This window comes from Pan troglodytes, chromosome 8 (assembly GCF_028858775.2).
Source record: "Pan troglodytes isolate AG18354 chromosome 8, NHGRI_mPanTro3-v2.0_pri, whole genome shotgun sequence".
Taxonomy (NCBI): domain Eukaryota; kingdom Metazoa; phylum Chordata; class Mammalia; order Primates; family Hominidae; genus Pan; species Pan troglodytes.
This window is the reverse complement of record NC_072406.2, coordinates 61,216,046-61,243,654: the sequence shown is the minus strand read 5'-3', so window position 1 is coordinate 61,243,654 and position 27,609 is coordinate 61,216,046. Positions and strand designations below refer to the sequence as shown.

At 44.1% G+C, this 27,609-nt stretch overlaps 2 protein-coding genes across 17 annotated transcripts in view; one reads left to right on the top strand and one right to left on the bottom strand.

The window, feature by feature from the left end:
- The window catches only part of WDFY4 (WDFY family member 4), a 298,286-nt gene that overhangs the window by 42,813 nt on the left and 227,864 nt on the right, over window positions 1-27,609 (bottom strand). The window lies entirely within an intron of this gene.
- Window positions 528-27,158, top strand: LRRC18 (leucine rich repeat containing 18). Of its 5 annotated transcripts, none has more exons than XM_016918247.4 (4): window positions 562-693; window positions 5,161-5,259; window positions 7,817-7,952; window positions 26,175-27,158. In XM_016918247.4, the coding sequence occupies exon 4, from the start codon at window positions 26,252-26,254 to the stop codon at window positions 27,017-27,019; it is 768 nt and encodes a 255-aa protein (XP_016773736.1). In that variant the 5' UTR covers window positions 562-693; window positions 5,161-5,259; window positions 7,817-7,952; window positions 26,175-26,251; the 3' UTR covers window positions 27,020-27,158. The 5 variants fall into 5 exon arrangements, with proteins under 5 accessions (XP_016773734.1, XP_016773736.1, XP_016773735.1 ...); XM_016918246.4 differs by having other exon boundaries at window positions 26,172-27,158; XM_016918245.4 differs by lacking the exon at window positions 7,817-7,952 and having other exon boundaries at window positions 528-693.

Below are 27,609 nucleotides of genomic sequence, written 5' to 3'. Positions count from 1 at the left end.
TCCCTCTGCATTCAATTCTTTACTTGGCAGATTTTCCATAAGCAGAAAGCAACCCTCAGGCTGGGATTTACCTCTTCATCCCTAATAGAGAAGTCATCTATTTGGGCCATGTATCCAAGCAAGCAACACCCAACAATAAGCAGAAGCAAAACATGCTCCGATATACTGCTTTAGCTTGTAAAGGGTCAAGTGAAGATATGGTTCTCCTGCTGTGTCTGCGACTCTGCCACCCACCCAGTTCTGGAAGGTAGGCTGCTCTTAAGGCTATAGGCAAGGGCAGAGCCCAGGCTGGAGACAGTGAGGGTCATCGCCTTGAAAAGGACCTGTGCTGAGCCCTCCAGAGCCATGAGCATGTGGAGTTGGCCCGCCACAGCCTGCTGCTCTTGCTACTCTGTTTTAGAAGTTGACAGGGGAGTGAGGACAGACGAGTGAAAGAAGTGGAGCTAAATGTGCCTGTTAGGATCCAGGAAATGAGATTCAGTCTCTGCTCTCCTCCCTTTCAGACAAGGTTCTAGAATTTTGCCTGTGGTCATTTGTGATGTTACTATCAGGTGGAATGGTGTACAGAAGAAAAAGGCATTTCACCATCCCACTCCTCATTTCATTGGCTATCAGCTCCAAGGAAGTTCCATTATTTCTGGTACCATCAGAGAAAGACGCCATTACCAGCAGTTCCAGGACACCTAACCAAAGGTGAGTTCTATTTTTTAAAAATATTGTTTTAAAATCATATTAATCTGAAGGTGATTACAGAACTCTTAAAATGATCTATGTGAATTTTGTTGGTAACTGGTGATTAGTTGAAAGTATTTCTTTAAGAGTTAATAAACTGCATCGTCCATCATCCATCATTATCATGTAAGTTTTAGATTAAATAAGATGTTGCAAATGGCTCTTGGCTTTCCAATGTGCTCCTGAGATCTGTGGGAGGCAGCCTGAGAAAGAGCTCTGGCTGTGAAGTCAGGGACACCTGGATCTAAATTCTACCTCCACCACTTAAATGGGGGGCCCCGAGCAAGACAGCAAGCCGCTCTGATTTGCCATATCATCCTTGCAACACACTGGCCACACCGGTCACACAGGGGTGTGGGAGAGCCAGTGAGACCATGGGTCTGGAAAAGGCTAGCATTGGTGTGGGCATGGAGGTACTCAACAGGCGTGGTCCTGGCGATGTTGACATTGTTCAGGAGCAGGGGAGATTCTTTGCTACTCTTGGAGGAAGGAGAGTGCAGTGGCAGAGTGGGGCCTGCTTCTGGTCAAGACCTTCTTGGCTCTGCCAGTCCCCCTCTGAGTGACCTTAGAATTGTGCAACCTGGGAACCTGGGCACCTGCTCAGTCAGCCCAGTGGACACAATTCTGAGAAGCTCCTCAGGGTTTGCTGGGTGCCTGCATTGAGCTACAGGACAAGATTGGGGCCTGTGGGCAACTTGGGGTGGAGCAGAGAAGAACAGAAGAACTCGAACGAAGCCAGTGAGGATTGTGGCGGTTACCCAGCCTGGCCTTATTGGGCCTAGCACAGGCGGACATACAGGGGACATCACATCAACGCTTTCACTCCCTTCCCACCCAGGACAGGTGTCCACCTCTACTGGATGACATCAAAGATGGAAAGATTATCTCTGAATCAGGACGTCGTGGGTAGTTCAAGTTCTTCCTTATTTTCAGGGGTCATTTACACCCATCCTGCTTCATTTTTAACCAAATCTCTGTCCTTTACCCCCCCAGACGAGCTTCAGAAGCTTGAGCGCTACTGCCATGTGGCCTTAGGGCCTTCCCTACCCCACACTGCACAGCATCAGTGCCCTTGAGTTGCCCCATAGTCCTGCTTTGATTCTTCTCCCTTGGGCCAGCTCCACCCAAACAGCATCTCCACCCTACCCTGAAACCAGGCCCCCAGAGCAGGTGGCAGAGAGCAGAGAGCCAGAGGCATGTTCCAAGAGCTCTTCCTCCGTCGGGGGCTGGCAGAGCAGCCTGTGGCTGGGCCTCCAGATATGGTGGGTTAGACCCCAGACCAAAGGTTCTCAGCCGAGGGACTCATCTGGCTAAAGGCTGCACCCTCTCAGCCCTGGAAGGAGTCTGGGGTCTCTGCCTATCCTCTTCTTCACCTGGCACTAGGAGGCTAGGTGTAGCCCTAACATGGCAGACATCTACGGAGGGCCTGCAGGTTAACCTGGGCCCCTGAGCTAACGCAGACACATCTCAAAATCCTGCTGCCTCTCCAAATTCTCCCATGTTGTGTTGCCTATTTGCAAAAACAGTTTTGAGGACATGGTAAAATGGGTTAGTGAGTGACTGAGGGATTTGATTCTTGAGTTAAGAAGCACTAGGCATACGCAAGCCACAATGAGAAGAAAATTTGCTTATGTGGGCAAGCTGGAAACACAGGCCTGCTGATGCGTGTGGGCTATTTCTCAGGACAGGAGAAAAATAGTCCAGCTTGGCCATTGCCAGGCGAGGCTTCCTTGGTAGGGAATGTGTGAGCTGGGGAGATGCTGGGGGCAGAGTGTGGCAGGGGCAGAGTGTGGCAGGGGCAGAGTTGTTCAGTGAGAAGCCAAACACACTCCCTCTCTCCCCATTTATTTCTCCTAAGAAGCACATCTTGGTCAACCTGGACTCTACTTTTCAAACCCAGGCAGGGCATTAGAAATCCATGTAGAGAGAGATGTACCCTTTCAAACCAGAGACACCCTGCTGGATGAACAGCTCATTAAACCTCTCTGTTATAAATACCTATCGCTTTTCATTTCCCTAACGTGGAAAATCTGCATACAGTTCTAGACCTAATAATAACACTTAATTGTTTAACCTGTTAGAAAGTGTGAAGACTTTTTACCTATTGTCTAATTTCCACAAAGGCCCAATGAGGTTACCATAATTTCCATTAACAGATGAAGATATGGAGGTGTGGGGCAAGGAGGTGGTGTACAGGCCAGGGAGGTGAAATTCATTGTTGGTGTCTACCCTAGGCCTGGCACAGAGCAGCCAGCATAAACACCGACACACTGACTGTTCAGAGCACCTGCCAGGACCAGGTCTTGCTCCAGGGCCCTGACACTGGAGAAAACAAATGCAAACAAACAAAAATCTTCATCCAAATGTATGAAATGCCAGCTACCTGACAAACTAATCAGTGGCATATATTTGGCAGCATGATGGTAAAAAATGAGCATTAGTAAATTGACCAGATTGTTATTGTACAACTATGCCATAATATGAGGCTGTATATACGTTAAAAATCTGAAAGTTGGCTGGCGCAGTGGCTCACACGTGTAATCCCAACACTCTGGGAGGCCGAGGTGGGCGGATCACCTGAGGTCAGGAGTTCGAGACCAGCCTAGCCAACATGGCAAAACCCCGTCTCTACTAAAAATACAAAAATTAGCCAGGCGTGGTGGTGGGAGCCTGTAATCCCAGCTACACGAACCCGGGAGGTGAAGTTTGCAGTGAGCCGAGGTCGTGCCACTGCACTCCAGCCTGGGTGACAAGAGTGAGACTATGTCTCAAAAAAACAAAACCTGAAGTTTATACAATACAAAGTTACTGCCAGTTGCCAAAATTATGAGCGCTTTTCATTTTCATTTTTTTTTTTTTTTTTTTTGAGACGGAGTCTCACTCTGTTGCCCAGGCTGGAGTGCAGTGGCGCGATCTCGGCTCCCTGCAACCTCCGTCTCCTGGGTTCAAGCGATTCTCCTGCCTCAGCCTCCCAAGTAGCTGGCACTACAGGTGCTTGCCACGATGCCCGACTAATGTTTTTGTATTTTTAGTAGAGACGGGGTTTCACTGTGTTAGCCGGGATGGTCTCGATCTCCTGACCTTGTGATCCACCCTCTTCGGCCTCCGAAAGTGCTGGAATTACAGGCATGAGCCACCACACCCGGCCTGAGTGCTTTTAATTTTCATAAGGTTTTACATACCTATATTTTAAAATGTATTTATCTTGTATATTTTCCTCTTTCAAATATTGATTTTATTTTTATGTGCTTTATGATTTTTATATTATTTAATTTCAATTTTAAATTATGTATTCATATATATTCTAATTAGAAGTATACTACGTAGTAGAATTTGAGGTAATTATTAATTTTCTAGTCATCTTCATTCAGAAATTTATTTAAATCCATTTGCTGTCTACATTAAATTATGTATTTTATTTTTTGGACTTAAAACATGATATGGTAATGTTTATGTATTAAAAAATGTTATAGTTAGCTCTCATTTAATGATTTGTTTTGTTTTTATTTCTAAATTGAAGTCATTTTATTTTGCTTTTTTTGTACTTTCCAAAATTTTTACTACTTAAATTTAATTTTGGATTTGAAATTACTTATTTCACTTATTTGCTAGTTAATTTATTTTCTAATTTATGACTAGGTGGAAAAATTTAGAGCATTTCAATTTCTTATTTCTGCATATACATTTTCTAATTTTTTTCAATGCTTTATCATCTGCATAATAATTTTCATACTTAATTTGTTTTCCTCATTTTCTCAATTTCTGGAAATTTAATGTAAGAAAAAAACTGAAAAAAAAAAGACCATAGATGCACAAATAGATCATTTCAGCCTTATTCATGATAATGCCAGGCTGGAAACAGCAGAAAAAGCAAAGCACAAGGCTTACTGCTGTGTGTTCATTCAGGACGCAGATTTCAGAAACTACACATCAGCATTTAATGACATACACTCAAGTAAGAGAATATGATTACAGGGCTGTATGATTTTATGAGTATTGTAGCTACTCTGATTTAACAGTGGAAAAAGGGTGCAAAGAGAAACAAAAGAGTAAGAAATAATTAAATTCAAATAAACAGATGAAAGACAGCCCTCTCAAAAACCAAAGAGCAGAAAAAAAATACTTGCACAAATTCGAAGAAAGGGGAGTGATGTTTCATGAATGTTATTAAACTGAAATGTGTGTCTCTTTCAAGAGAAATGTGTGGCTTCTTCCCTGTGTAGCCACATCCGCCTGGCCGTTGCCATGGACAGGGGCTCTGATTCGACCCTCTCCCACTGACTGCTGGGTGAACAGGAGGAAAAGCCCAACTGCAGGAATCACAGGGGGTGAGCCCTGGGGTTCCCTCCTCATGGCAGGCAAGCCAGGCTGTCAGGAAATTAGAGTGCCTTAGAGACCCTTTCAGCCTTCCGTCCTCTCACTTTGCAGGCTGGTGTCAAGACTGTGCTAATGACCTCCAGGTCCTAAGTCTCTTGTTGCCTGGTGACAAAGTTTCACAGTTGAGGAGGAGAAGCTGGGACTAGCAGGGTAAGTTTTGCTCTGGCGGCGGCCCTGCGCTTATCGATTTACTTTAACTGTGCCAAACAACTGCTTGGATCTCTACTTTTTCTCTTTCTCCCCTCCTTTGAGTAAGCAGCTTTGGAAATGCCTGTTTTCCCAGTATGCTTTATTTACAAAGCCCAGACAACAGCTAATGCATTATTTAGGAGAGGAGGAAGCTTGCCTGAGCCCCAGTCAGGAAGGGCAGCTAGCTGGGGCACAGTGGGCGTCCTCGGGGGCCAGGGCACAGGCGAGCCTGGGAAGGCAGGTGTGCAAGTCAGTGGTGCTTTGGGGATTACACGGGATCCTCTCTCCAAAGTCTGGGTCTCTGTGAGTGTTTTTGCTGCTCTACAGGCTAGGTGGAGACGTGTTTGAACTGCTTGCTTTCACCCGACCAGTCACCCCTCTAAGGAAACTAAGCTGTGACTACTTCTTCATTCAGGAGGGTCCAGCCCAGCAGAACAAACCTGATTACTGCTTACTGTAATGGGGGTTGGAGAGCAATCCATGTTTTAAGAAGTCTGGTGGTAAACTTTTTCTACAAGTTATCCTGAACACTAGAACCCACTAATAAGTGGTTAAGCCCTAGGCTAAGTTGGGCTTTGCAAAGGGGGATTCTTCATGGGACACACAGGAACACACTCCTCAAGACCCAACTTTTATGACAGGTATAATGGGAAAAGGCAGGCCCTCTACTTAGAGTCTTTGTGACTCCACACAAGTTTCTCAGCCTCTCTGAGCCTCAATTGCTATATCCCTCCAGTGGAGATGAAAATCGACATGTCAGGCAGTTGTGACTCAATTGTAATGTCTGTAAAATACTTGGCCTATAATGGGTGGTCCACAGAATCCATACACAGGGAGGAACCTCATTTTAATGTGCTAAAAATTAGGTAGTGTCTTTGCTTTGCAAAGGGTCGGGCACATAATAAATTCTCCATACATTTATCAACAACACGGATGCTATGTGAACCAAGTATGGAACAACACTCCCGGCCAATGAAATGGGGACTCAGAAAGGTTAAGAAACTTATGCAAAGTCACACGTCTAGGAGTACAGGGCTGTGACAGGCCTGTAAGCTGCAGTGATCACATGCCTTCTGGGTTTGAGCCTCGGCCTCCAGGGAGAGATAGGAGGCACTGAGACAGATGCTGTCCACCCTGCAGGGCCCCTGAGCCCTGTGGTTGTCTGCAGACCGGTTTGTTAGTGCCTGGTGCTTGGTGCCTCCAGCTTCTGCTTGGGCCTCCAATGGTCTCTCACTGTTGCCCAGCATCAAGGGTGACGTCAGGCCCTTTCTCCCTTCCTATCAGCGGAGAGATGAGAGAGTGAAAGCTAGATGATGTTTCCAGGCCCCTGAAACCCTAGAACACAAGGTGTGCAACTGAACCACGCCCATGTCTACTCTGCTGCCAGCCCCATCACCAACTCTCAGCCCATTGCCAATGCAATTCACTGCCAATTTTTCAGTTTCTGAGCTCCCTACTAGCATCATATAATGGAACTCATCTCAGCCCCTAGAACTGGGTCTAATAACACATGCATGCTTCTTTTTCAGGGAGGGATGAGCTATAAGGATGGGGCTTGACCTGGACTAGGAAGAAAGTTTCCCACAGGATCTAGCTCAGCTCCTGCCAGCATCTGCAGAACATGATGAGTCAGGAGCTTCCTGGGTGGCCAAGAGAGCCATTGGCGGCCAAGAGAGCCATCTGACATTGTAAAGCCAAGCTTGTATGGAAAAGCCAGATGGCAGCTAAGTCCTTGGGAAAGGGCACCAGAGAGATGCTGGCTCCAGTCGAGGCATGCGCCTTTGACTAGGCCCTGGGTGTTTCATCTGTGAAGTGGAGTGACTGGATTAAATGAGATGATGCACATGAGGTACTTAGACTTTGTGCTGGGCAAAAGGAAGGAAAAGATATGGGAAGTGCTAGGCCCCTCTAGCAGTTCCAGCCTGCCCTTGGGTTTTCTCATTGCCTGGTCCACATATACAATCTAGAAGAATGTTCCATCTGCTCTGCTTCCACCACAGAGCCTGGATCCACATGGTCCCTCCTCTGCCATGCCCCTCAGCACAGACTCCCCTCTTCTCCTGCCTGCAGCTGGCCTGTCTCCATCACTCTCCTTCCCTGCCTCTGCTGCCTCCCCACGGCCAGCGTTATCCTTATAGAAGGCCTTATGTTGTCCCCTACCCATGAGCACACGGCCCACCTTGCGCTGCCCTTGCTCAGCTCTTCGCCCTCCCCTCCTTGACCTCCAGCTTACACCCTCTTCCTGTCAGTTCTTTCCAAAATCCTTCCATGTGGCTTCTTCTTAGCATTCTAGTTACAGCTCAGATGTCACTTTCTCAGAAAGGACCTCCCCACCCACCTCAGTCTGAGTTAGCAACGTCCCCACCGATATGCCCTTTCTGACTTCGGCATTCTCTGTCACATCATCAGCTATTATTATTTGCAGAGCATTTACACCAACTGAAATGCTCCTTGGTTTTTTTTTTTTTCTCTCTCTCTCCCTCTTTTTTTTTTTATTTGCTCTCTCTTGACATGGTAGCTTCACAAGAAACACAAAGGTATAGCCTTGCTCACTGCATATCCACTGACCTGACCCATAGTACAACTCTAGTAGGAATTGTTGGACAGATGACTGAATGAGGAGACTGAACTGTAGCCAGCTCTAGAGATTAAAAGTGAGTATAGGGATAATTATATCTGTAAGTAGCTATTATTATATCTCTTTTTCTGCAATCACTAGTAATGTTATTATTAATAATTTGTCAGTGCTTGAAAGGTTGCAAAGACTTTGTATTTGGGAATCAGCAAAGATTGTTCTCCAACTCCTCCATCTGAGATTCCTGACCAGTGGGGAGTGGCCCAGAGCAGCTGGTTTGAGGGAGGTGACGGAGACGGTGCAGTCTGGTGACTCCACCAGCATTCCCCACCAGCACCCGCCACTGGTGGTAGAAGCCGGATGACTGGCTTTGTTGAGTGCCCACTGAACACTGGTCACCTAACATTTTTATCACCTCATTCACTCTTCAAACAACCAGCAATTGACCAATCCATTTTGCAGAGCAATAAACTGGCTCAGGCGTGTTATGGGACTAAACCTGGGTTGGCAATGAAGGGGAGTGGGGCTCACTTCTATTTGCCTCACAGCTCCCATGCTCCCTGCAGCCTACCTACCGGCCTTTTCAGGCACAGCAGGAAAGGGACAGCCGGCATGACTAACATGTGGGTGGCCATCCTATCTGGAAGCTGCCAGGGTGCTGCCCTGTCCTGACCACATCATTCTCAACTCTCCTGGCAATAGTTATGTCTGTTTGCACAAAGTCCTAAGGAAAGCTATCTCTCTTATTGGGGGCAGTGTCAAGTGCTTCAGTCATGATTTCAGATAAACCTCATGAAGATTCCAGGAGGAAAAGGAAATCTGAATTTAGGAAAAGTTTCTACAGAAGAAACTTAGGATTAGACATTGCAGCATTTTCTGAAAGACAAGGGCCTTCCATGCAAGCAATGAGCCCAAACTACCCTTTTTCTCCACTAACATGAAGCATTCCTTCAAAAAGTAGGCCACAGTTTCCCCACAGTTCTTCACCTCTGGATGGAGGTTGCAGAGAGAAAGTTCAGCTTTTGCTTGACATATCCTCCCCATATTGCACCATAATACGGGCCACCCGCTCACGACAGGCCACGTGTTGTTTATAGCACGGCCCTCTGTGGCTGGCTGAGGGTGGGCTGGCTCTGATAGAGTACCTCTGGAGGGAAACAGGAACGGCTGCCTTGGGCTGCCTGCTCCTCCCCCACTCTCAGTGGCCACCTCTTGCATTCCACTCTAGGACAGCATAAAGAGCTCACAGATGACCTAGGACAGCACTGGCTGCCTCAGGCAACCAGACTCTCCACCTGCTGCCCAATTCCTGTGTCTGCAGTGGTGGGGACACCTCTCAGGTATCCTCTATCTGCAACTGCCAAAGGCAAATCTAGCTCCAGTGAATAACTCCCACCACCACCCTGTCTTCTAAGAGGAAAAGAAGCGGAATCGTGTGTGTGTGTGTGTTTTCGAGTGTGAGTGTGCGTGCATGTGTGTTTGTACCTTTTTTTTCTGGTTAGAAATAGATTTTATATCTGTTGCAGGGAATTTAAAAACTATGTAGACATATAAGAAGGAAAGTAAAAAGAGTCCAGGACCGTCCCTTCAGAGAGCAGTGTTGCTGATATTCTTGGCGTTCTTTCTCTCCTCTTTTCTGGGTATGGGGGTGCATGTGCGCCAGAGAACACAGGGCTCACACGGACAGATGTTTTTTTCACTAACATGACATCTTCAGCATTTTGCCTTTTGACATTTTTGGGAAATAATTTTTTTTTGTTTTAGTTTCTGTTTATTATTTATTTCATTCTATGATTACACATTAATTATTTAATCACTCGTCTATTGTTAGATATTTGGGTTGTTTCTAATTTTTTTTTTACTATTTTAAATGGCACCACCATAAGCATGTTTCTATCAAAAGTCTTGTTCTTATTTCCTGAAGGGAGATTCTTAGAAGTGGCCTCCATGTGTTCTCCATAGCCTAGTCCCACCTCTTCCCAGAGTACCAGCCGTTTCCTTGCTTCATCTCGTCTCTTTGCCTTGGCTCCCATCCTTCTCCCCTTGGCCTAACCCAGTTAAGGTGGCCTCAAGTGCGATGCTACTGATCACTCTCCAGCACCATAGTGCACTTGTTCTCATGGTCAAACAATCCGTCGTGCCATCATCTGTGTCTATTTGGAAAGCATTCCTGTCTCCAAGAGGGTACACACTCAGTGACCAACAAATATTTAGTATGCAAGTGACAACCTGAGTTTTCCTGAGGGACCTCTCCCTTAAAACGTATTCATATTCTGGAAATCCTTCAACAGTACATGTAAAAACAGTGAGTCAAGTTGATTATGTAGCAGCTGACTCTCAGCTATGAAATCTGGGACAAAGCTGAGAGCTGAGACCCTTTCTGAGGGCATGGGAATCAGGATTGACCTTGTAAGCACTTAGACTGTATCTATTAAACTAGTATTGACCAAGGGCCTACTCTGTGCTAGGAACTGAAATGGACAAGTGAACAAGACAGGCCATGTGTCTTGGGGTAGGTGGGGGAGGAGAACGGGGGATAGATAATAAATGCAAGCATAACAAGTAATGCATCATAAACTACATTTAGATGCCAGATGCTATGGAGGAGAAGTGCAGAGAAATAAGGGGCATCAGTGTGTGGGGGAAGGTCAGTCTGCTTTATTAATTGGGGGTGGATGGAAGAAGAGTTGTCAAGTCTGATGCCACAGTTTGGGCCCTGAGTATCCACAGGAGGCCAAGGCTGTCAGCCCAGCCGGAAGAGGCTGTGGTGGAGCAGCTGGCTGGGAGCTGGGCTTGGGACAGACAGGGTTTGAGATGCTTATCATCATCCAAGAAGAAATGCTAAGTAGGCAGTAGGCTAAGTGAGTCCAGAATTGGGGAGCAAGGTCCGGGCAAGAACCAAACACCGGGCAATCGTTAGTGTATAGACTGTATTCAAAGCAATGAGACTAGGTGGGCTCACCAGGACAGTGAGTGTAGACCAGCACGATAAGTATAGGCAGAGAAGAGGAGCAAGGGGTTTGGCCATGGACCTCAGGGGGCACGTGGCAGAGGCAGCCTCTAACCCACCCAATCAACTCTCTCCCATGCCGGGCTATTTCCACTGCCCCCTGATGCCCACACTCACTGGCCTGGAGTATGGAGTCCAGGACACAGTAGCTTCCTGCTGGAGCCCAGAGGCTATTGAGACCAGCCCAGTGCAACCCCATGCCTGGTACCAGCCTCAGAGCTGGGTTTCTCCTCTTTATTATCTTTTATTGTGCCTCCTCCCACCCTCCCTTCCTTTCCTCCTTCCTTCTTTCCTCCTCTGTCCTCCTCCTCTCCTTCCTCTTGTTGTCCATCCCCTCCTCTCTGCAAAGAGACTTTTCCACTTGATGTTTCCTCCATCTGAAATTCTCTCCCTGAATCCTCACTTCCTCTGATCTCTGCTCAGGTATCGTCTTCTCAAAGATGGCCCTCCTGGCCTCCCCCTTTCTAAAAAAGCACATCTTCCAACTCTTCTCTTCTAATCTCTATGTCTCTATCCTGACTCTTTCTCTTCCTAACATCCATCACACCTGTCATTACACCTTATTTTTGCTTGATTTTTCTAGAATGTGAGCGGGACCTTCATTTTGTTTGCTGCCTGGAACAGTGCCTCATTCATAGTAGGTTTTCAACAAATACTGTTGATGAGTGAATGACTTCAAAGGGCTGTGGGAAGTTCAGCTGTGTCCTTAGAGCTGACCCTCAGCATTCCCCTTCGCAGTCATTTCACACCTTCCCAGGTGATAGGCGGTCAGCAAAGCTGCCACAAGGCTGCGAGCTGTCCTGCAGCAGATGGGGGGCTCCAGTGGACTCTGGGCTGTCGCCAGTGGGCCCTCACCAGAACTAGAGGGTGTGAAGTGCAGAAAGAACTCCATGTGAGGAGATGCCCCAGCATGATACGAGGGGGCCTGTGCAGCTCAAAGGAGCAATGTGTCCTCTTGGCCCCCAGGATAAATTAACTGAAAGCCTGCACTCAGGGAGGCAGGGGTCACGGTCCATAAGGACGCTAGGCTGCAGGGTCTGAATAGGGTTTCTACTGGGCTGGCACCTGGAGTCCAGGCTCCCCATTTGGTCAGTTGTGTGGTCCCATCCATGCTGCTGCCTCCTGTGCCAACCCCCACCAACACACACACACACACACACACACACACACACACACACGTCAAAACCAAAGCCTCCAAGGGCCACGCATTGCCCTCCCCTGACCTTGGGAAGCAGCCACTTTTACATCCTCTTTACAGGAGTTCAGGCTGAAGCTTGTGGGGTTCAGGAGACCATCCAGGGTCATGGGGAAGGTAAACAGGGGGCTGGGCACACCCACTACAGCCAAACCCCTGGCACATTTCCCTGCCAAGCCGCTTCTCTGAGACTCAGTTTCCTAATCTGCGGGAGGAGAGGAGCTGTGAGGAGAAGACAAAATAACACCTGTCTGGCAATAGCAGCGCTTAAAACACATTGGGTGGAATGGAATCACTGCTCACCTCATGGGCTTCAAAGGGGGCAGGTCTGCCTTTGGTTCTTTGACTTTTGCTTCTCTTGAGGTTGGTTTGTGTGTTTTGAACATAGGGTGGATGAACAAGGCATTTCTAGTCTGTTAAACTAATCATCTTAATATTTTATTTTAATTGTAAGGTGCCTATTCCCTTTTGTTCCTTTAACAAATCCAATTAAAACAGAGTACATCCAGAATTACAAAATAGATGCTATTAAACCAATAAGAAAGCATAATCTTTTGTTATTGGGCCGTGTGACCTCTTGGGAACTTTTGCTCCAAATAAAAGTTGAATTCTTATAATCCGCTAGGGGAAAGAGGGCAGTTTGACAGCTAACGGCTTTCCAGGCAGCACATGTGCAGAGCCACGCTGGTGCAAAGGATAGAGAAGTAAATAATACTAGGGGCAGACAAAGCTATAAATGCATAATATCCCAGTAAGACACTTAGAGCTTGGTTGATCAAATTAACCAGATAATTGCCAAATGAAGTGAACCTGAGAATTTTTATACAGACACTCCATTTGCTACTTTACAGGCATGTGGGTGGAAGTTTTGACGTAATGGGAAGAACGCATCCCACAGAAGTGCTGGAATAAGGCAGCTGTGTGAGCCTGGACAAACTTCTCACACATATTCCCCTCCCCCCACCACCCAGAATAGGAGGGATATTCCTACCACAAAAGAGAGTATTGCGGATGACTGAAATGGCAAAGGAGAGGTCACTTTATGAAGACACGGGCATGAAGTACCTCTTAGCATGGGTCTGAGGATGTGTGTGGAAGCAGGGGGGAGGGTGCCGGGGAGGCATCATTTGACCAGCACATAGAGACGCTGCTGTTTGGCAACAGCAGAAGTACTTAACGAGAGGTTAGACTTTCAAGTGAGCTCACACGGTAAAAATCAAACTTCAGGCAGTCTGCATACAGCCGCCCCTGATACAGGGGCACTACAGCAGCCTGCAGCTCTCCAGGGCAAAGAGGTCACTGCCTCTCTGGTGAGAACCAGAGAATGCAGTTGGCCAATGTCCCTGGGCAATGCTACATGAAAATCCTGTGTCTTCACGCTCTTGACTCACACTCCATGTGGCAAGGCGTTCACACTGCGTTGGGCCTGCAGGGACTGGAGAAACTGAGAAACAACGAGTTCCTGCCTCCATTGCCACCTACTTGGGGACACATGCCTATGAAGTGAACTGGCTCGTGGCATTATGTGTGCCCCATAAACTGTTTCTCTTTCTCTCTTTCATTGTCAATTACCAAGCTCTTACAGTTAAATGACTCCATTAATGCTATTAAAATATCATTAACATTCATACTATTTGTATATATTTAGAAATATACCCACATATATATGGTACATCTATGAAAATGAACATCCTACATATTGGCCCCTGGACAGTGGAGTGAGCAGACAATAGGTCACACTGAAATGATTTCTTCAGGGACCTTATTTGCCTGTGGTCAGTTCCTCCAAAAGGTCAGTGGAACATCTGCATTACTGAACCTCTGCAGGGACTTTGGCTAAGGCTGCCTCTCTGTCTCCTCAATCTGTTGCGTTGGCTGGCTGCTTCAGCCAGAGTGCACACCATCCTTCATTTAGCAGACTCTCTACGGGGTGACATTGCAGTTCCCAGGCCAATCCATGCCCAATTAAAATGGGCTTGAGCAAGTGTCTCATCACCCAGAGTTCTGGGGACTCTGACATTCCTTGGTTCCAATGTCAGAGATTCCAGCAAAACAGGAACACCCTTCCTGGGGCCTGGGGCCATGGAGGGGCTAGTGGCCTTCCTTAATCTCCTGTGCAGAAGTGGGTGTGTCTTTCAGCCTGAGAGTCATAGGATTCCAGGATGGCTTCCTCTCCTGGGAGGCAGTGGGGGCCAGCAATGTATCCCCAGGATGAGGCATTTGCCACTGGGGGAGCACAGGCAACAGAGGGAGGAGAGAGAGAGGTGGCACAGTGTATAGAAAGATTGTACACCAGCTTGCGTATCAGACACATTGAGGTTTGACTTTGGCTATATTCTTTGCTGCCTGTGTGACTTTGGGGAAGTCACTTAACTTCTCTGAGTCTCAATTCTCTTATAGTAAAAATATTTTACTATAAGATATTTTGCTTAGTTTCTCTGGAGATTAGACATACATGAAGGGCCCAGCAGCATGTTTGAGGCAATTACTTTGGTACCATGAGTGAATGATAGAGAGGAGCTCTTGACATTGGCAGTATTTCCAAAATTGATGTCAGAAATCCCCCCAAACTGTGGAGTCCCGGTAAGATTCCAACCCCTGCTTCTGCATCTCTCCTGCCATCATCCCTCCATCAGCTCTGCTCAGAGTGTTGTGGAGCTACTGCTGTGAGCTGCACCATCATCTCTGCACCTCTAATCTGTCCCTTTCTAGCAATCTGTCCTTCTGCCCACAGGGAAGCAGTGCTCACATTGGGGCAGTTAGTGGAGAAAATGAAAACACTTTATGTTTATACCCCCAAGGAATCTATATTCCTAAATCTAGGTAACACTGCAGAGCAAGTAGCACAGCACACAATTTCGGGCCCAGAATGATCTTTGGACAAGGGGTAATTCTCCAAGCTATGCCTGAGTCAAAAGTTAGTGCTGATTTCAGCGGCCTGCCCAGAGGTTCCCAACACACCCATTACAGACACAGGACCCACTATGACAGTGCAGGTCTCCACCTCCCATGGACTTCATCTGTGAAGATACAGCCCCGCCTCTCTTTAGAGGGAGCACGACCATTCTGGGAAGGGGCAGAGGACACAGAGTGATCTGAAGCCACTCGGGAGGTCACAGGTGAGCTGGCCTGTTACACACCCAGTAAATATGAGGGTCGGGAGAGAGAACAAATGCAGTTACCTTTGAATGAGTGAGTTGTTGAGGGAAGTTTGCATCATTTCCTCTTAAGAGATGACCGACAAGTAAAAGATATTTCTCATCCACATGACATGAAACTTCCTACAAAGCTAGTCCCAAATACTGGCTGTGAAATGGGCAGTGTCTATGGGGGTTTCAGTTCCATGTGTCTATCTTGTATCTCAATGGATCAGTTGAAAGAATGAAATTATTATTGTGAGATTGTGTTAGCAAGCTATTTAGGGATGTTAGAAATATAGAAACAAAGTCAGTCTGCTTAAAATTGTAGTCAAAGATATATGAGTGTGAAGCACCAGACAAATCCTAGTATCATATTGACAAGGGTCTTACAACTGGAAATGCTTGCAAATATTTGGATGACATTAATATATTGGTTGCCATTACTTTTTTAATTTAGATATCCATGGGGTATCCCACCATGCTGTGTGATTCACAATGACTAAAGAGAAAAAATTAATTAGAAATTAAAGTCAAACCAACTGGTCCACTTTTTCCAAAGTATAAAAAAAAATTGTACAAGAACAAAAAGACACAGTACATTTAGAAACCTCTTATATTTGAGCTGCTAAGCTGTTCATGTGAAATGAAATCTATTATCCATCTAACCACACATAAATACATCCATTCGTCTGTCTATTTGCCCATCTATCTGCTTATCTACTTACATCTTTCTCCCTATAACTATCAGCTTCCCTTGTGTGGGTTGATCCCACTCTTACATTTCCAGAATTCTATGAACTGATAATAGGCCATCTAGCCAGTTTCAAACAGATGATCAAAAGATCATGGCTTCTGGCACTGGGTCTGCTTCTAGTGGTACTGGGCAGCTTAGGGGGTCAGGATGGATCCTGAGCCACACAACACACTCTGCCTTCTATAACTGAGAGGAAGGGTCCCTGCCAGGGTTGGGTGACCCCAGGGAGAAGCGCAGAGAGTGTGGAAGTTCACTGTGCCCCATCTGGCCCCGGGGCTGCCTAGGGACCCAGACTCCCTGGGGAGGTGAAGTACATTATCCTAGCCAGCCCTCACTTTACCTTGAGGTGATTAATGGGCAGGCTTGGAGCCAAAGGGCCCTTTGGAGAGAGGCTCCTTAACGGAGGAGTTCTCTGTAGCCAGCTCCGTGCTGCTTCCTCATCACCATTCATCAGAGCTGGGAGGGTTTCTTCTCACAGTGTGGGTGGGCTGTGGGCAACAGGCACAGCTGGGCCCAACTGGCTGGATGTCCCATTTGCTGGAAGCACCCCTTCCTGTCCAGGTTTCTCTCTAAGCCATGCTCAGTGTGTTTGGCCTCCCTGAGCTGAATTTTATCTTAGATAGTAGAAGAAAACCAAAAGGCAGCCCAGGTTTTCGGTGTTCAGGGGAATCTGGTGGCCAGAATCAGTGAGGATCTAGATTTGAACTATTTCAACTTGAGGACTGGGCCTGTTTACTGTTTATCTGTGTTGCTCAGAGGCTTGATAAATGGTAGGCACTCAATATGCTCATACAGTGAATGAACAAATGAACGAATGCATGAGTGAGCACTAATAATGACCATAGACAAATGAAAATTTACTGATTGTTTAGGCCCATGGGATAGGGTTGCCAAATAAAATACAGGACTATGCGGTATTTGGGACATATATATATATATACTAAAAACTATTTGTTGTTTATCTGAAGCTCAAATTTTACTGGGGATTTTGCAATTTTATTTGCTAAATCTGGCAAATCTACCATGGGGAGAAGCCATTGATAAACATCAGATGAGTGCATAGACTTCCCTGATCTCAATTCATCTCTTTTTAATGAAGATTTCAACTCAAGCACAGTAGACAGTTTTTCTGACATGCCAGCTTGTGAACACCTGTTCCCTGTGGTACACAACATCCCCCCAGTGCATACACCAGGGAGACATACACATTGGACCACAGTGGTGCCCAGATGCTACCTATTTGGATGCCCTTTCACGGGCAGAACTGGTTGTGTGGGGGCTTAACAAAATCACAGACTTCCAACATGGGACAAGCCAGCAGACACAGTGAGAGGAACAGAAGTAGAATATGGAGTCCCAACTATTTTGTAAAGTTTTTTTAAAAACGATTTTTAAAAAATGTTTCTGCAGTAAAATTGCCTTTTTGGGCACAGTTCTCTAAGCTTTAACAGATGTACAGATTCATGTAACCACCATCACTGTCAGGGTGCAGGCAGTGACACCAACGCAGAAAACTCACTTGTGACTCTCCCTTCTAGTCAAGCCTTTCCCCAACCCCTAATCCCTGCAACCATAGATTTGTTCTGCACCTAAAGTTATGGCTTTTTCAGAAGGTGACATAAATGGAATCATTCCATTCATGTAGACGTTTGAGACTTTTTTTTATTAGGCAAAATGCTTTAGGGTCCATCCAAGTTGTCGCATGTATCCGTAGACTTTGTGTTTAGTAGTATTCCATTACCACAGTCCTCGCTTACCCACAGGTGTTATGTTCTAAGACCCCCATTGAATACCTGAAACCACTATAGTACACTATGTTTTTCCTATAGGAAAACATGCCTATGATAAAGTTTAATTTATGAGTTAGGCACCGTAAGAGATGAACAACAATTCATCATAAAATAGAACAATTTCAACAATTTACTGTTCTCAACTTCACAGATAGAAGATTCATTCTTGCTGTAGATGTTAGCAACCTCAGCATATGATTTGTTTTTTTCCCCAAGTCAAGAACTTTCACCTTTTCACTTAAAGGAAGCACTTTAAGGCATCTCTCTCTTTGGCATATCTGAACTACCAGCATCACTACTTACTACTAGGACAGCTACTAAGTGACGAACAGGCAGCTAGCATTTATAGAGTGAATCCACTGGAAAAAGGGATGATTCAAGGTCTGGGTGGGATGTAGCAGGATGGCCTGAGATTTCCTCATACTACTCAGAACAGTGAGAAATTCAAAATGTATGAATTTCTTATTTCTGGGGTTTTCCATTTAATATTTCCAATCTGGGGAACTAAAAATGTGGAAATGGAAATAGCAGATAAGGGGGACTACTGTACAGTATTAGGAATCCACCCATTGAAGGACATTTATTATTTTTCTGTTTGGGGCAATTATGAATAGAGCAGCTATAAATACATGTGAACAGGTTTCAGTATGAACATGGAATTTTACTTTTCTAGGGTAAATACTTAGTTGGGGAAATGCCAGATGATATAATAACTATATGGTTAATTTTATAAGAAATTTCCGAAGTGTCTTCCAAGAGACTATACCATTTTGCATTCCCATCAGCAAGGAATGAGAACTCTAGTTGCAGCATCTCCTTGCCAAAACTTTGCACTATCGATTTTTGTGTCTGTACATTTCTATCTTGAAATGTATCTTTAAATATTCTGGACATTTAAAAAAATTGTATTGTTTGCTTTCTTACTGTTGAGTTGAAAAGATCTTTATAGATTTTGGATACCAGATATCTATGATATATATGATTTGCACTATTTTCTTCCAGTCTGTAGCTTGTCTTTTCATGCTCAACATTTTTTTTCCACAGAGCTTTTAATTGTGTTCAACTTATTAATACTATCTTTTGTAAATTGTGCTTTTGCCTGACTCAAAGTCATGAAGATTTTCTCCTTCATTTTCTTTTCAAAGTTTTATAGTCTTACATTTTACATTCAAATCTATGATCCATTTTGAGTCAATGTGAGTTAATTAGGCCAAGGTTTAATTTTTGCATATAAATAACCAATTTCAACACCGTTTGTTAAAGAGTTCATTGTCTCTCCATTGAACATCCTTTGACCTTTTTCAAAAATCAATTGACCATTTGGCCATGTTTGTGTACATCTATTTGTGGACTCTATTTTCTGTTCCATTGACCTATCTACCTGTCCCATCACCAATAATACCACATGCTGTAACTATATGGTAAATTTTAAAATTGGGACACATAATCCTCCAACTCTATTATTCTTTTTCAAAATTATTTTCCATTCCTAGTTTCTTTTCCTTTCATATAAATTTTAAAATCTATTCATCCATATATGTAAATAATCCTCCCGTAATTTTGATTAGACCAATTTGGGGAGAGTTGACATTAAGTCATCCAATTCACGAACATGGTATGTTTCTCCATTTATTTAGATCTTCTTTGCTTTCTTACATCAGCATTTTATAATTTTCATTATAAAAATCCTGCACATTTTGGTTACTTATGTGAAATATAGAAGTATTTTATTATTTGGAGCATTATTATTTTTCATAATTCAGTTTCCAATTGTTAATAGCTAGTATATGGAAATGCAATGGGTGTTTTGTGTGCTAACCTTGTATCCTATGGCCTTGCTAAACTCACTTATTAGTTCCAAGAATCTTTTTAAAATTCTGTGGGATTCTCTATGTGGACAGTCATGACATCTGTGCATAAGAACAGTTTTATTTCATTCTTTTCTGTCTGTATGCCTTTATTTTTTGCATTATTGCACTGGTTAGAATTTCCAAAGTAATACTGAACAGACATGGTGAAAGTGTGCTCTCTTGTCTTATTCCCAAACTTCAGAGAAGAGCCTTCTGTCCTTCACGAAGTATGATACTAGCTCTAGCTTTTTTTTTCTTTTTTTTCAATTTTTTAAAATTATACTTTAAGTTTTACGGTACATGTGCACAACGTGCAGGTTAGTTACATATGTATACATGTGCCATGTTGGTGTGCTGCACCCATTAATTCGTCATTTAACATTAGGTATATCTCCTAATGCTATCCCTCCCCCTTCCCCTCACCCCACAACAGGCCCCGATGTGTGATGCTCCCCTTCCTGTGTCCATGTGTTCTCATTGTTCAATTCCCACCTATGAGTGAGAACATGCGGTATTTGGTTTTTTGTCCGCTCTAGCTTTTTTGTGGACGTCCTTTAGCCAGATAAGGAAGGGCCTTTCTATTACCAGTTTGCTGAGAGTTTTTAATCACTAGCAGATGTTAAATTGTCAAATGTCTTTTCTGCATCAATTATAAGATCTTTTTTTTTCTTTTTGTCTGTTAATATGGTATGTTACATTAACTGATTCCCAAGTATTGAGTAAGTTTGGGCTGTCATTTATATTCTTTTTACGTGTTACTGGATTCAATTTGCTAATACTATGTTGAGGATTTTTGTAACTATGTTCATGAAGAATATTGGTCTGAAGATCTCTTTCTTATATGTCTTTGTGTGATTTTAGCATCAGGGTAATGCTGACATCAGAAAATAAGTTGAGAATCACTCTCTATTCTATTTTTTTTTTTGAAAGAGATCATATCAAATTGCTAGTATGTCTTTGCAATTGATTGAATGTTTGTGTCCCCCAAAAATCTGTATTGAAACTCTGATCTCCAGTATGAATGTATCAGAAAGTGAGGCATTTAGATCATGAGGAAATTAGATTTTGAGGGTGGAGACTTCATAAATGGAATTTATGCCATTACCAAAAGGGGCCCCAGACAATTGTTTTGCTCTCTTTCTACCATGTGAGGACACAGCAAGAAAACATCTATGAACCAGGTAGCATGCTCTTACCAGATGGCAAATCTGCCAATGACTTGATTTGGACTTCCCAGCCTCTGGAACAGTGAGAGATAAATTTATGTTGCTTACAAGCCAACTAGTCTATGGTACTTTGTTATAGTAGCCTGAGTGGACCAAGACAGTCTTCTTTAAATGTTTGATAGAATTTAACAATAAGACTACTGGGCTTTGGGTTTTCTTTTTTGAAAGGGTTTCAACCATGAATTCCATTTCTTCAATAAATAGAGGTCTATTTGGGTTTTCATTCCTTCGCAAATATTTAGTAGTTTTTAGTTGATCTTATCTAAGTTCCTCTTTTTTTAAGAGTTGTTTGTACTGTTCTCTTATTATCCCTTTAATGCCTGTGGGATTTAGTAAATCCTCCCTTTAACTTCTGATACGTGTAATTTGGCTTCTCTTTCTTTTTTTTTAAATTGTCAGTCTGGCTATCTGTTTCATTAATCTTTTCAAAGAACCAGCTTGTACTTTTTTGTACAATTTCAACTCCTTTAAATTTGTTAAGGCTTGTTTCATGACCCAAAATATAGTCTGTGTTAGTGGATATTCCATATGTACTTGAAAAGAGTTTGTATTCTGCAGTTGCTAGGTAGAGTGCTTTATACATGTCAGATTCAGTTGGTCAGTGGTAATAGTGAGTTATTCTATACTAGCAGTTCTCATCTCCAGGCAATTTTGCTCCTCAGTGGACATTTAGCAATGTCAAGAGACATTATTGATTGTTACAACTAGTGGGCAGCTATTGGCAACCAGTGGGTAGAATCTTCTGGCCTTACTCTGCTAAACATTCTACAATGTACAAGACAGGTCTTCCCCCAAGCCCTGTCACCATCCTACCCCTGCTGACAACAAATAATTACCTGGTCTAAAATGTCAATAGAGCCAAGGTTGAGAAACCCTTTTCCTTGCTGATTTTCTCTCTACCTGTTCTATTGACTGCCGAGAGACAAGTATTGATGTCTCCAATTCTAATGGTAAATTTATCCATTTTTCCTTTCAATTTTATGTTTTTGCTTCATTTAAATTGAAGCTCTGCTGTTAGGTACATACACATTTAGGATTTTTTTGTCTTATTGGTTAAATGATCATTTTATTAATAAGTAATGGTCTTACTTCATGTAAATTTTCTTGTTCTGAAATATGCTTTATCTGACATTAATAAAGTCACTACATCCTTCCTTTAGTGCTTGCATGGTATGTCTTTTTACATTCTTTCAGTTCAACTCACTGTTGCTTATTTAAAGTATATTTTATTTATAGACAACATACAATTGGGTCTTTTTCTTTTGTAATCTATCCTGATAATTGTGTCTTTTAATTGGAGCATGTAGGTCACTTTCATTTAATGTAAGTATTGCTATGTTTGAATTTCAGTCTATCATTTTAATAGTTGTTGTCTGTTTGCTCCCTCTGTTCCCTTTTCCTGCCTTCTTTGTATTATTTGAATTTTTAAACTCTGTTTTATTCTCATTTATATATTTAGTTTTTTACTATTTACTATATCTTTTTATATATTGCCTTAGTGATTGCTCTGAGGATTAAAATACACATACTTAACTTTACTGTCTGCTTAAAATTAACCTTTCACCACTTCAAAAGCAGTGTAAAACCCTTACCACCATATAGGTCTTGCTAACTTCCCCGTTATGTAGTAGTTGTCTTATGTATGACATCTACATACTTTGACAACTCCATCACACAGTGTTAGTTTTCTTTCGATCACATACATATTTTAAGGGTATTTAGAAGAGAAAAATACTCCACATTTACTCAGATATTTAGCATTTCCATTGCACTTCCTTTATCCCCAAAGTTTGGAGTTCCTCTCTAGTACAGTTTCCCTTTCACCTGAAGAACTTCCTTGGACATTTCTTTTACAGCAGCTTAGTTAGTGGCAAAAACTTTTATTTTTCACTCTTCTGATAATGTCTTTATTTTGCCTTCATTTATAAAGGATACTGTCACAGTCTGGGTTGATAGTTCTTTTCTTTCAGCACTTTAAAAATGATGTTTCCAGCACCTCTGGCCCCTGTGGTTTCTGATGAGAAACCTGCAGTCATTCCTATTGCTGTTCCCCTGTGGGTGACACATCATCATTCTCTGGCAGCTTTCATGTTTTTTCTTTAATTTGGAGCAGTTTGATTATGTGTCTGAGTGTGAATTTCTTTATTTATCTTGTTTGGAGTTCGCTGAGCTTCCTTCCTGTGTTTGTAATTTTTATCTTTTTCATCACTGTTGGAAGTTTTCAGCCATTTTTCTTTCAAATGTTTTTCTGCACCACAACTGTTTTTCCACACTTTCTGAGATACAGGTGTAAGTATAGGTATCAGCAGAGATAGAGATAGAGGCACATGTCGCTTCATGACATGAATACTTTCTGAGAAATACATCCTTAGGCAATTTCATCATTATGTGAACATCAAAGAGTGCACTTACACAAACCTAGATGGTATAGCCTACTATAGACCTAGGTAGACTACATGATCTAGTCTGTTGCTTCCAGGCTACAAACCTATACAGCATGTTACTGTACTAAACACTATAGGCAATTGTAACACAAGGGTAAGTATTTGTGTATCTAAACCTGGAAGAGGTAAAGTAAAATTATAGTATCACAGTCTTATGGGACAACTGTCATATATGCAATCTGTCATTGACCAAAACATCATTATGCAGCACATGGCTGTACACACACACACACACACACACACACACACACACATATTTTTAAAGCAGGACTTTTTACTTTTAAGAAGCACCTAGGTCTATAGTAGGTTATTCCATTTAGGTTTGTGTAAGTATATTCTTTGATCACACAATGAAGAAATCACCTCTGCCTTTAAACAGAGGCAGCTCAGGTGAGTTCAGAGTTGCTATACAACTTTCAGAATCACTTTTCCTGAATTTCTTCCCTGTTGCAATCTCTCTGAACTCTGTGGCTCCCAGGAGCATCTCTTCTCCCCCCACTTTTTGGTCTTCTGGCTGGATTTTGTTTTCTAAATCTGTTGCACACTTCTTGCAACTGTTTCTGCCTCTAGAGCCAAGTGGCAGTAGGGTAGAGAAAACAAAGCAACCCCCCAGCTCTGAGGACCACAGTTTGGTCAAAGACAATGGTTCTCTTCTTCCAGCTTCTAGATGCCTGCCTGGATGACTCCAGGGATACAGGGTGGCCTGGGATGAGACAGGAGAGAAGCAAGCAAGCAAACAAACAAACAAACAAAAAACAGAACACAAAACAGATTTCCCTTACTGTCTCTGACCCTTAAAAATCCATTTCCTGTTCCTTGGACCAGAAAGAGAGGCTTTTGTTGGAAATCAGAAATCTTTCTGTCCTCATCTGGTGCAAAGTTTTGTGTTCTGGGCTGCCCTTGAGTCCAAGCCAAGAGAAACGGTTGAGGGGAGAAAAGCGAGTTCAGGAAACTTGTGGCCAGATTGGTCTTTACTTTGAGTTATGGATTTCTTCTCCAATCTGCCTGATATCACTTATCTCAGAGTCCCAGTGTGCTTCTCTATGCATTCTGCCCAAGGCTTTACTTGCTTTCAGGAGTTTGGTGGGACCAAGTGAGCATACAAAATCTTAATTGGACGTGGACTCCACTTTGTTTTTTAAGCTGCTTTATCCTATCTGGTTTCTCAGAGCTGAATGATATAGACAGTTCCGTATTGGTGAACATGGTGCTGGCTCTGGAAACCAGCCAATTATGCCCGAAAATGGGGAGTCCACTATTTTTAAAGACTAGAGTCAGCTTACAAGGCCTGTGTAAATGAACATCAATGCTGCCAAGAGCTAAGAACTGTCATTGGTTTACTGTGGAGACCACCATCTATCCCAGGCGGCTGTGATCCATCAGGCCTTTCGCAGGGTAGGACCCTCTGACCCTTCAGCTATGAGTGGTGACAGTGGGATTTTCAGTAGGTGTGAGACAGGCTTGTACACATTTCCCTTTGACACTGGGTGAGGAAAACATATAACTATATTCCCACACAGCCTGATTGCTCAATATTCATGTGCTATATCAACTTGGGTTCTAATAAAAGGTATAGGTGATGAAGTATGGAAACTGTAGAGTACCTCTCCCTGCCCATCCCTGCAGGGAACAGAGGCAATGCAAGTTTGTGTCTCCCAAGGGCATACTTCTGCCTGGTTTGGAAATCTCGGTCCAAAAAAAAAAAAATCAGCAAGCAGGAGGCACAGGAGGCCTTTAAAAAGAAAAGGGGGTCCCAGAACCAAACAGAACAGAGTTGCATCCTCTTCCTGGATGCAGACCTTCCTCACTTCTGAGCCTCAGTCTCGCTATGATAGGGTAATGCTGTGGACCTTGTTATTGAGGATTAGAAACAATATGTGTAGCAATTTTTAATAACTAACATTAATCAAGCTATTACTATGTACCAGGCACTGTTATAAGTGCTTTATAGTATTAGATAATTTACGCCCCCTCATAGCTCTGTAAGGGCATCTGTTTTCACAAATAAGAAAACACAAGCACTGGGAATTTAAGAAGATTGTGAGTAGAATAGAGCTGGACTTCTAAGCCAAGCATGCAGAAGCCATAATCCCCATCACATCACATTGACATTCTGCTTCCCTGCACTGAGGCAGTCACGGCCATTTATCAAGTTTCTGTGCAGAGGAGTTGAAGTCCAGTGTGAAGGATGAGAGAAGAGGCAGGAGATGGAAAAGGCAGCATTCTCCATGAGCTTTGCCCGCACCCCCCATCCCCCTGTGTGCTCATGATGGGGAGTTATGGTGCTGCTGGGCACAGCAATGGCACACCCTGATATCCCTGGGCTGAGCAACAGGCTTTTCCGCATGGCTACAGTTGCACTGTAGCCAAGGCCTCACTAGTTCCTCTGGGTCCATTAGGGGAAGAGGGATGTGAGAAGTTGGTCTTAGTACCCACCTTATTCTTTAAGATCCAGGCTTATGTTGGCTTGAAAACTCAGCAGTCCCTCCCCAGGAACTTGTATGAAAACTTCAGGAAATCCTAGCTCAATGTAGGGGTCTAGGAAGGGGCAGATATCCAAGAACACACACACACGGCTCTGGGTGGGGGGTACGTGACAGTCTGGGACAGTGGAGAGTATTTATAAGTCGGGGCATGACACAGCTAGAGGGACATTTACTGTCCTTCAGGCTGACCCTGCACCTCCTATTTTAACATCCAAGAAAATCAAAGTCTGAAGAAGGCACACAGTTTGCTGACAATCTATGGCTGGGCTGGGCCCACTTTGCCGTGACTTCTCTCTGCAATCCTCTTTCTTGCTTTTTAAACCACTGAAGAGCAAAGCCTCATGACATGGGGGAGCCCAGTGCCCTCTGGCATCTCCTAACCAGATGTTTTCTTATCTTTCAGCAGTTTTTCATGATTTTTCCTCACACTGATCACTATCCAATCAGAACAACAAACTTCTAACGCTCCCTCACTAAAAGAACATGGTTAAGGGTGAGAAAGGCCCCAAGGGCAAGAAGATCAACCTCAAGGTGGCCAAGAATTGCATCAAAATCACTTTTGATGGGAAAAAGCGCCTTGACTTGAGCAAGATGGGAATTACCACCTTCCCCAAGTGTATTCTGCGCCTTAGTGACGTGGACGAGCTGGACCTTAGCCGGAATCTGATCAGGAAGATCCCTGACTCCATCTCCAAGTTCCAGAACCTCCGGTGGCTGGACCTGCACAGCAACTACATAGACAAGCTGCCTCAGTCCATTGGCCAGATGACCAGCCTGCTCTACCTCAACGTCAGCAACAACCGGCTGACCAGCAACGGGCTGCCCGTGGAGCTGAAGCAACTCAAGAACATCCGCACTGTGAACCTAGGCTTGAACCACCTGGACAGTGTGCCCACCACGCTGGGGGCCCTGAAGGAGCTCCACGAGGTGGGGCTCCATGACAACCTACTGAACAACATCCCCGTGAGCATGTCCAAGCTCCCCAAGCTGAAAAAGCTCAACATAAAGCGGAACCCCTTTCCAAAGCCAGGTGAGTCGGAAATGTTCATAGACTCCATCAGGAGGCTGGAGAACTTGTATGTTGTGGAGGAGAAGGATCTGTGTGCGGCTTGCCTGAGAAAATGCCAAAACGCCCGGGACAACCTGAATAGAATCAAGAACATGGCCACGACAACACCGAGAAAGACCATCTTTCCCAATCTGATCTCACCCAATTCCATGGCCAAGGACTCCTGGGAAGACTGGAGGTGACTTGGAACCTGACCCTGAGGCAGAAGGGAAAGAGAGAGGGAGGGAAGAGGGCAGTGGGCTACATCCACAGGAAACCAAGGGCTCCCCTGTGGCTGCAGCAGCTCTTTCAGCCAAGCCCATAAAACTCCTTTCCTTACTTTCTCGGCGTGTGATTGTGTTGATTCAAGGGCTTTTGGTTCCTTGCCATTCCACACATTTCTCTGTCCTCTGCACACACACTCACAAGTACAGGCACAGTGAGTCAGGAAGGGCCTGTCCATGTCCATCCTACTCTTGCCCCCAGATCTCTCTTGTCTACCACTGTGGCCTAGGCAGCTAATGCCGCCACACACTCACTATCACTGGCATTTCAGAGCCCACTGCCAGCTCCCAAATGTGAAGCTATTTAATGGAAATGTTTTGGGTCTGGGCTTCAAAGGCAAGGAATCTCAGAGCATGAGTTTGTAAGAAAGTAGATGAGCACTTGGTGTTGGGTAGGGGACAAAGCTGGACCACAGAAATGGGCAGGTTTTATTATTAAGGCATCAATAGGCAGACAGCTTCTTAGGCCCAAAGCAATGTTTTCTCTCTGAACTGAGCTTGCATAACTT

Excerpts from the sequence above, each read along its gene's own strand:
- LRRC18 (XM_016918245.4), top strand. The coding sequence starts at position 26,252 with ATGGTTAAGGGTGAGAAAGGCCCCAAGGGCAAGAAGATCAACCTCAAG.